Raw genomic sequence first — 9701 nt, 5'->3', positions numbered from 1 at the left:
CCGTAGAATATCTGCATGCAGAATTAGGCAGATTCCCACTAGCTTTAAACGTACAAAAAAAGATCACTAATATTCTGGATACTAGGGCTGCTCCCTTTTAGTCGATTAGTCGACTAATCGGTTGTTTTGGTCTTAGTCAACTTAGATCTCTTTAGTCCATTAGTCATGTTTGATGCTGTTTTCATGCTGAATGACTTATTTCCAAGAAACGTACGAGCACATCTCTGGTAAACACAAGAATTAAAGTGGTGCTTTTGCATGACTCTTTGCGGAGAAACTCAGATTTACAGATCTGTCGATTAAATCAACTAATCGATTAGTCGATACAATTGAACGAGTGTTAGTCCACTAAGAATTTCTCGAGCACAGCGCTACTGGATACATCTGAAATCCAGTGCAGAAAATGCCATCAAGTTTCAAGTAATCAAAAGCCAAGAGGTGATCCCTGACACCAGTCCCCTCTGTCAGCTGGTTCTGAAGTTAACTAATACACTAACCCATCCATCTCAGACCAGCACTGCTCTCCAAACTCACATCGCAAAGTCAAAAGTAAGATCAACTATCTGGAACACTGGGATGATCAAACACAATCACAATCCAAATTAGAAAGCTACTTGTCACCAGTGTTGGGCAAGTTACTTTTAAAAAGTACTTGATTACAGTTACTTCTTCCAAAAAGTAACTAAATGAGTTACTCAGTTACAAATTATAAAAGTTACTTCAGAAAGTAACTAATGCGTTACTTTCAAGTACATTTTAAATGCTCAAATGTGACCCCACCTCTACCCCTCTTTAATGGAACTTAAAATACATGTTCAATTATTTATGATAAATCTGAATATTATAATGAAATAGACACTTAATACAATATATTATTAACAGAAACAATGTACACAAATCTAAACTATTTTAATGTTGCTGTGGGATAAAGTGAGACTAGCCTCCAATCAAATGCCATGTATGGAGATATTAGGGTTATGGATCCATACAAATAACACAGTAGATGTTTTGGATCTTTTGATATTAATTGTCCCTCAACAGGCCGCAACTGGGCAACGTTAAACTATGCTTGTTAAGCACTGTACCGAAAATACATAACAAACATATAGACTCTTTATGTTTATACTTGAGCTTGTGTGTGTGTGTGTGTGTGTGTGTGTGTGTGTGTGTGTGTGTGTGTGTGTGTGTGTGTGCGTGGTGCAGTGTGTGTGTTGTGTGTGTGTGTGTGTGTAGAAAAAAGTATTAAGGCAAATTTCACAGTTTGTTTTTCTTTTTTACTGTTGATTTATTTAACTTTTTTTAAGTTCAATAATTGCAACATCTTTCCAGAAATTAATGAGTAATCGTGTTAAATGATCGTGATTTCAATATTGATCGAAATTATTGTGATTATATTTTTTCCCCGCAGCTCTTCTGTTTAAAAAGCGCTTTGAAGCGATAGAAAGTGCTGGACGGCTCCCATGAAAAGAGACACACAGAAGCAGTGCTCGAATTACGCGGGAGCCCCGAAATATGGACTATCTCACAATCAATAATATGTTGAAATGAATTAAAAGCAATCCATTTCTGTAAAAACAAACCTCTCTGTCTGTTGGTTGAGTGTGTCTAATCTAGGCCTACCGTGCGCATCTGCTGCGTAAAAGCGCCACTCGCGCCTCTAGGCTATTTCATTGTATAGTCTTGTTAGGCTGTGTGGGGGGTGTGCCAACTGTTTTTATGAGATAGAGACCCCCCCTTAAAGACAAAAAGATCATTAGAGCACTGCTCAGAAGGGAATCACATCTGTATCACGCAGTATACCCACTAAGAAAGCTCCAGGATTTCCATATACCCACTTAAAAAATGCCCAATGACACGTAACTTTACATACTTTATATTTTTTTTATATATTTTGAATTGTCATCTGTGTTTTTCTTCGTCACATAGGTTAAATAAAGGGATTTTCACCTTAAATTGGTGCTTTAAGAGGCGACCTGTAGCTCAACCAGTGAGAGCGTGCGCCCCATGAAGGCTGAGTCCTTTGCAGCGGTCCGGGTTCAAGTCCGACCTGCGGCCCTTTGCTGCATGTCATCCGCCATCTCTCTCCTGTCTATCCCCGGTCCCTATCTAATAAAGGGAAAAATGGCCCAAAAATAATCTTAAAAAAATAAAGAATTGGTGCATTAAAGTGTATCAGAATACAGGAAATGAAGTCGTTGACGCTCCAAACTTGGGGAGGATATATACAGTAGAGTACAGTATACCCACTACAATACGTTAGACTACACCACTGGATACAGCGTCCCCCTAAAACACACAAAGGACTCCAAAAGTTCCAAGACCCCAAACTGTTCCTCACCTCTGGTCCCAAGCAGAATCGTCCCGGTCCCACCCGGGTAAAAAGCTGACTTGTTAGAAGTCCAACTGGGCTGTCAGCGGTCGGTTCGGGACAGAGTCCGTGTTGCGCTCCGCTGCTCGGCTGCTCTCCGCCGCTAAAGAAGTCCAGACTGCTGGATATCTGTCTGGGTGCTGCCTTCACGGACTGTCGGACATGTGAGGATTCAGTGCGAGAATAACCCCAGTAGTCCTACATTTATAGAGATGGGGGCGGGTCGGATGAATGGCTTCGGACCAAAATGAAAAACAAGTTCCAGGATTCAAATGAAGGGAAGACATGTTGCATGTTCTCATTAATATGACTTTATATGTTGTGTTTACAAGGAGAACTCATGATTAAACAGGATGTATCCCACTTATATATCAGGTTATTCATGTTGTTTTCAAAGTTGTCAGTATCAGAAATATCGGGGGTGGGGGGTCAACCAAATTGCCTAAAAATAACATGGATATTTGGTATGGAAACCAAAAATGTATTGATTTCCATTACATTTTGAGTCTTTTATTCAATTTTATTAGCCTGACAAGCCAGCCCCACATCCAGATGTTGGGTCATAGGCGGAGCTAAGCTATTTTTAGGGGGGCTGAAGACGTTATCTGACATTAAGCGTTTCTGCTAAGAGCCTATTGTAAGGGAAAAGCTTAACGTGGTTTAATGTACCTAAAGAATGATTAACGATCACCATAACATCACAATTTCTTGGCTTGGCTCAGTGGTAGAGTGGTTGCCTGCCAATCGGAAGGTTGGTGGTTCGATCCTTGGCCCTGCAGTCCCATGTCGAAGTGTCCTTGGGCAAGACGCTGAACCCCGAGTTGCCCCCGATGCTGCGCATCGGAGTGTAAATGTGTGTGACTGATTATCTGAAAGCACAGGTGGCATCTTGTACGGCATGTATGTGAATGGTGAATGGTTCCTGTACAATGTTAAAGAGCTTTGAGTAGTCGTTGAGAATAGAAAAGCGCTATATAAAAGCTGACTCAACGCATCTCCGTCTCTTGTCTCCTCACTTATTGAACTCCACGACTTTAAGAGGTTTTTTAACATTAATATGAGTTCCCCCCCCCCCAGCCTGCCTATGGTCCCCCAGTGGCTAGAAATGGTGATAGGTGTAAACCGAGCCCTGGGTATCCTGCTCTGCCTTAGAGAAAATGATGCAGGGGACCAAGGCTTTGTGATAAGTTACTGCTATCGACAGCGATGTGTGAGATTACTATATTTAATACGACTGTTAAGAAAAAAGCCACTTTTATATTTGTCACAAGCTGTTTATTTATTTTGGTCCTTTGATCCTTGTTGAGGTCATAGCCACCTGTGATACCTTCACCACACAACATATTACCACAGGCCCATTGTGTTGATTTCATGTAGCTGATGTGAGAATGTTTTCAGATTCTTTATAGAGTAAAGAAGTGTGCATCTAAACAGTTGCAAAAGTAACAGGCAATTATTTTAACAAGTTAGAATATTACAATTATGGAAAATTAATTACATTGTTTATTTGATAATAATTACTTTAGATGACTATTTTATTACTTTGACTAGTTGGTATTTCCAGCGTGAGGTTCCAACACAATGGTACCCCGAGGCCTAGTTTCCAACATTTGTGACATTTTATTCAGATGTGTGAAGGTGAGAGTCCAATGGACCCCTTTAAAAATGGGCAAGGCAGTTTATCCTTCGCAAAAAATGTAGCCTGTCTTTGGAGTGTTTTTTTTTACCCCTTTCCTGACAAGCTAGCATACCATAACAATGTATTCCTGAAGTCTACCATATTCATATAATACAGACAGATGTGAATACGAAAAATCAATCTTTTTAACCCAGCCATATTAATTGTCTAGTTTGATATGTTTCTGCAAATTAACATGCTGGATCTTTAGTACAATTTTAGAACAAGAGTTAGCATTTTTCTGTTACGTTTGTGTGTTTGAAGGCCTTTCTAGAGACAAGGATCCCAAACTAGCACTGGTTGTAAATCCAGACATCCCTAATGATGACATGAGGACAGATGGATCAGTGGCAGTGTCAGGAAAAGAAACTGGAACCATCAACGTGATTTTTGATGCTGAATATTTATTGCAGTAAATGTAAAAGCTTGCAGTGGTTGCATTTGAAGCAGACTGGTCCAACTGCTGCTCTTCACCTTCTCTCTGAACTACTAGACTAACACTTCACACACGTAGGACTTCTTGTCAGCGCAGGCCACATCGTTCCAGAGTCCCGAGTCTGAAAGAAACATGTTAATCAGTGTCAGTAGGAAGCAAATCCTGTATAGGGTTTGTTGGTCTTCATGGTCAGGAGAAGTTTTAAATGTGCCCAAACTCTCAATCACACAAAGAAATGGATCAGTCATATTCCATGAGTAGAAAAGAGCGTATGCTCAGTTAAAAAAGACGTTCCTATTCTTCCTTTATACCCATAGACTGTAAATATTGATGGACAGAGCATGTGTGACGTCACCCATTGGTTGGTGGAGATCTGCTATGAGTCGTTGAGTTTGCCGTTAATGGGCGCAGCCATCCTGGTTGCAGATGTGAGGATTTTAGACGAGAGGGAGGAGTGAGGGAGGAGCCCTTACACTCTACGTTACGTTACCCACTTTTGCTGGCAATCACATCATAGCCACGCCCTAAAACACCCCCCGTTTTATCGCCGATATTAAAATCAGCAAGAGCATAATTCAAAAAATGAACATCGTTCTGTGTTGCAGAAGACTTAAAACTAGCGATTGAGACCATATGAAAAGAAAGAAAGAAAATGTTTACTGAGGTAATAAATCAAGTGAGAAGTGGGTCACTTTCTCCTCCGTCTTATCTTTAGGTAAAATTAATAAATAAAAATCTACTACCTCTCCTCCTAAACCATTTGTTTACTTACCCCAAGAGACCATCTCAACGCAGTGCTCTCTGTTGTTATAATTGTCAGGCTGGCCAGCACCCCATCTCTGGTAATTAAAAACACTGCCATCTGTCCAAGTCCACGCATTTTTCCCATTAACCTAAAAAGAAAAAAAGTATTGCCTGAGGTTAACTACTGTGCTGTCATTCAAATTGTGAATGGCCAAATGGCCAGTTATCATCAGATTAACTTTCCACTCTGTCAGCTGGTGGATAGCACCGATTACCTGCTTCCAACTACCAATGTTTATTTGTCGGCTGTAAATTTGCTCAACTATTAAAATGTAGGATATGTTTTCTAATGAAAGAGTGCATATCTTATCTCTCTGATTTTAAATGATTTAAAGGGAACACTCAGATCTATTTGTGGTTATTTATTGAATATTTTGAACAATTGAAGTCAAAGCACACATTACTTGAAATAAAGATAAAATAAGTAGAAAATACAAATACATTTTAAATATTGCCATGTCAAAGTTTAAACACAGGGATTGCAACAGGGGGAGCCCGGTTTGTGTCCAGGAGAAGTTAAGACTTTCATCCTGCATCCTTTTTTTTAAAGATTATTTTTTGGGCTTTTTCCACCTTTATTTGATAGGGCAGCAAGGTGAGAAAGGGGGAAGACATGCAGGAAATTGTCACAGGTCGGATTAAAACGCTGGACCTCTGCATCGAGGCATAAACCTCAAAGTAGATGTGTGCCTGCTCTAGCACTGAGCCAACCCGGCTACAAACACACACTTGCTACTTTCTGGTGGAGTGCTAACCTCCAAGCCACCATGCACACTGCCAACGGGTATTCATGACCTCACGGTGCCCTATACCTGGTTCAAGATCTTATTTTCTCAGCTACATTCAAACTGTAAGACTGATCAACTTAACTGTCATGTGACTAATCTTTATGTGTTGGGCCCACAGCCGCCATAACTTGGTAGGGTATCATAGGAATTGTTGTGCATAAGTCTGTGCAATATCATACAAACCTGTTCATGAGAATGCGTTGAACTAGGGCTATATAGGGCTTCATGAACAGATACATTCACCGCTTACCGTCGTAGAAATTAGTCCGATATAGTATTGAACTTTTCTGGTGGTGGCTCTGTACATGGCACATTGCACTTGAGACTGATTATCGTCATTGTGGATCGATACCAGAAGGCCATGTGGGTACTTTCTACAGGCTCTCTGAAATAAACACAGGAAAGGAGAATTAGTTTTCACTGATACTTCATCATTTGTCATATTAATCCCCTTATTTGATCTAGCCTGGCTCCGGTCCGCCATCACGAAGGCCGTTCACATTCCCTAACCTCTGCTCGGAGAGAGAGAAAACACAAGAGCACCTTTAAAAAATGTTGAATGCAAAACAGAGGGAGGTAAAATAAGGCTTTATGTCTTATCTCTTTTAAACGTTCTCCTGTTTGCTTTTTTCTTTTGCCGTTACACATTTCAAGCTTTTGCATTTAAGCTTTTCTATTATTCCAAAAATACATTTCACCTTTCATTATTACACTGCCAAAAAAAAAATTAAGAATGTATTTGTCATTTTCCTTTTAATTTTAAATACTGGGTCAAATGACCCTCCATAGCTGTACCTCCCTAATCACAATATACTATTAAACATTCCACTACAAATTAGTTTTCTCAAATTCTCTTTCCTCACATCTTTTGCTGTACTTGACGGAGGTGTCATGTCTCGTCCAGTGTCAAGTTTCTGTGTGTAGTTGCTTTCTTGTTTTCTGTTGGTTTTCCATTTCCTGTTTTATTTTGTAGTCTCTCTGTTCTCTTATGTGTTTTCTTGTTTTACTTGTCTTTTGGTTTCCCCACCTTTGTGATTGTCTGCTCCGCCCTATCTTTCACCTGTTCCCCAGCCCTTGTGTTACCTGTCCCTTGTTAACCCTCGTTTACTTGTGTATTTAGGGTGCGTTCCAGGTGTCCCGTAACTCGTGTTTTCACGACCTTCTCCCCGTGAAAGCGCCCTGGAACGGCAGTCAAACCCGTAACTTACTACCCATGAACTGGGACCAGATGGTTGTACTCCCAGTTACAGTTTTTGGCGTCACACACACATGAACAACAATGGCGCCCCCTGTTGATGCTGTACAGACGCCGGTGATTAACGGTGAGAAATAGAAATAAATAGACATAAATAGGCAACGTAATAGTAATTCTGCACATTGTGTTCAAAACAATACACATACGATTGTGCACTACTACTGGTTATGTTTATTAAATGAAGCCCAAAATATGTTGGCGACTAGAAATCGCTAGTATCAGCTAACGCTAGCGAACGTCAACGTTAGGTAGCCGCTAGCTAATGCTAGCCAGAAGGGTTTGTGGTGACTTTGCCGGGAACGCTACCAAGTTGTGAGTCGTGACTTGAAGTCGTAACTTACGGGTTAAAAACTGTGTCTAGAACGCAGCAGTAGTCTCTGTGCTTTCTGTGTCTGTGGTTGATTGTCATTTGTTCATTTGTCATCTGTCTTTAGGAAGAGTTCTGTCCTGTGTATTGCTGTGGTTTTGTGTTCAGGAGTTTTTCTGCGTTTCCTTCCGTGTTCCTGCTTTCTCTGGACTACTTTTCCTGCTTAAAAGTTTGTAAGTATCCGTGTGTTTCATTAAAATCATTGTTTATTCAAACTGCTGCTTACTCCTCGCCTTCCTGCACTCGGGTCCAAGCCTGCAACCTGACAGGAGGCCAGTGACTGTCTGAACAGGATGAGGTCACATTTACTGTCTGAACAGGATGAGGTCACATTTACTGTCTGAACAGGATGAGGTCACATTTACTGTCTGAACAGGATGAGGTCACATTTACTGTCTGAACAGGATGAGGTCACATTTACTGTCTGAACAGGATGAGGTCACATGAGGTCACATTTACTGTCTGAACAGGATGAGGTCACATTTACTGTCTGAACAGGATGAGGTCACATTTACTGTCTGAACAGGATGAGGTCACATTTACTGTCTGAACAGGATGAGGTCACATTTACTGTCTGAACAGGATGAGGTCACATTTACTGTTTGTAGTCTGAGTGTGTGTTTTATTACCTGTGCATCAGTGTAGACCAGATTATCGTAGAATGCCTTCACACAGCGTTTTTTAGTTATCTGGACCCAACCATCACCGAGCTTCGTGTTGGTACACGGTATGGGCGGAAATTTGGTCTTACACATGTCTGCAGGATTCACGGTTTCACAGAAAGAAGACATTTTGTCAGTTTTGTGTTTGTGTTGTCTGTGTAGATGGATTATTTAGTGACTGTTTCTTCTTACCGGCTGCAGAGGCGGACATGAACATCAGCACCACCAGAAGAAGGACGGCAGTAACCACAACAGCACGCATGGTTCAGGGCTCTCACAGCAACTGGAATATAATCTAATAACACACAGGAACAATTATATATATATGTCATTTCATTTTATTATTTCTCCTGAACAATCAACAATGTTGCAAAAGAAAACATAGCAAAAAAAAGAAAATCACAAAATAAAACTAGAATTTAACAAAAGCTAAAAAAGGATTAGTTCGAGAAGGAGCAGGGGGAAGCAAATAACTTATTTGGTCCGGCCCCAATTTTACAAAATCATATTATTACAAAGGAAATAGATATGCTAATACAGCATACAATTTTTCAGGTCGTACAACAATACAACAATATACAACAATACCTTTCCATTACAATTCTAGTATATATATATATATATACAGAAGATCCATAAACAACTCCACCAGGATATAACTGAAGTGCTGGTTATAGCTTTGAAGGCTGAGAGAGACTGACTGGCCACAAAATTAGTTTCACCAGGACTTACCCCACCTTAACAGACAAGAAAGTCATCTTCAAGTCTTTTAGTTGATTCAGAGTGCAGGTGTTTTTTTTAGTTTGTATGCCTGATGAAGATCTGAGAGCATCTCAAAGTGTTGAAGTTTTAAACCTCTAAAGATCCTTTTCTGTTCTACTGAAACACACGGAGACCAACGGGACTCACCTCAGGTGAAGTAGTGTAGTAGTCTCTCTCCTTGTTCCTCGTCCGTCTGGAGGTCAGTCTGAGCTCTGCCTCGGTTAAATATCCAGAGCTGATGCCCTGAATGTGATTTTACTAATCAAACACAAAACGCTTTGAGAAAAGCCAAAGGCCAAAAATGTCAACATACTGTAAGTCAATAAGCCCCGGGTCAAGGTCGGACTTAATGGTGAGATCAAACATGAGCGGTTGGTTTTTCATCAACTAATAAATACATAAATGAAAGGCCAAAAAGGTTATAAGAGAAATGCTGCATTCATGTGGTGTCAGACAACTCGGATAAACAAGTTTCCAAGTTGGAAAATGCACATTAATGCCTGCTGAAGTCGGTACAACTCGGGAACTCAGGAACAATTTTGGGGCCCGACTTGCTGTCATATGCGTCATCATCATGGTAT

General features: G+C 40.5%; 1 protein-coding gene and 1 long non-coding RNA gene across 2 annotated transcripts in view; both read right to left on the bottom strand.

Moving 5' to 3' along the window:
- Positions 1–2474, bottom strand: part of LOC114560274 (uncharacterized) — a 6091-nt gene extending 3617 nt beyond the window's left edge. Inside the window, exons 1-2 of the long non-coding RNA XR_003693168.1 lie at positions 2339–2474; positions 1948–2106 (exon numbers count right to left, since the gene is read on the bottom strand). This is a non-coding gene — a long non-coding RNA (uncharacterized LOC114560274). The remainder of the gene's footprint in view (positions 1–1947; positions 2107–2338) is intronic.
- Positions 2475–4520: 2046 nt separating this feature from the next.
- LOC114563139 (C-type lectin PAL-like) lies at positions 4521–9325 on the bottom strand. The gene is made up of 6 exons (XM_028589988.1): positions 9268–9325; positions 8551–8653; positions 8326–8453; positions 6325–6459; positions 5255–5375; positions 4521–4603 (listed from the first exon to the last, which is right to left on the bottom strand). Exons 2-6 carry the CDS (start codon positions 8618–8620, stop codon positions 4536–4538), a joined length of 522 nt encoding a protein of 173 aa, XP_028445789.1. The 5' UTR covers positions 8621–8653; positions 9268–9325; the 3' UTR covers positions 4521–4535.
- Between the last annotated feature and the right edge of the window lie 376 nt (positions 9326–9701).

Source organism: Perca flavescens, chromosome 1 (assembly GCF_004354835.1).
Source record: "Perca flavescens isolate YP-PL-M2 chromosome 1, PFLA_1.0, whole genome shotgun sequence".
In the NCBI taxonomy this organism is placed as follows: Eukaryota; Metazoa; Chordata; class Actinopteri; order Perciformes; family Percidae; genus Perca; species Perca flavescens.
Note: the sequence above shows the minus strand (reverse complement) of the source record. Positions and strands in the feature narration are given on the sequence as shown.

Bases quoted from the DNA above. Each gene is read 5' to 3' on its own strand.
- LOC114563139 (XM_028589988.1), bottom strand. From the start codon at position 8,620: ATGCGTGCTGTTGTGGTTACTGCCGTCCTTCTTCTGGTGGTGCTGATG. The intron at 8,454-8,550 runs GTAAGAAGAAAC...TGAATCCTGCAG, and splicing joins CATGTCCGCCTCTGCAGCCG to ACATGTGTAAGACCAAATTT. The intron at 6,460-8,325 runs GTAATAAAACAC...TGTTTATTTCAG, and splicing joins TGGTCTACACTGATGCACAG to AGAGCCTGTAGAAAGTACCC.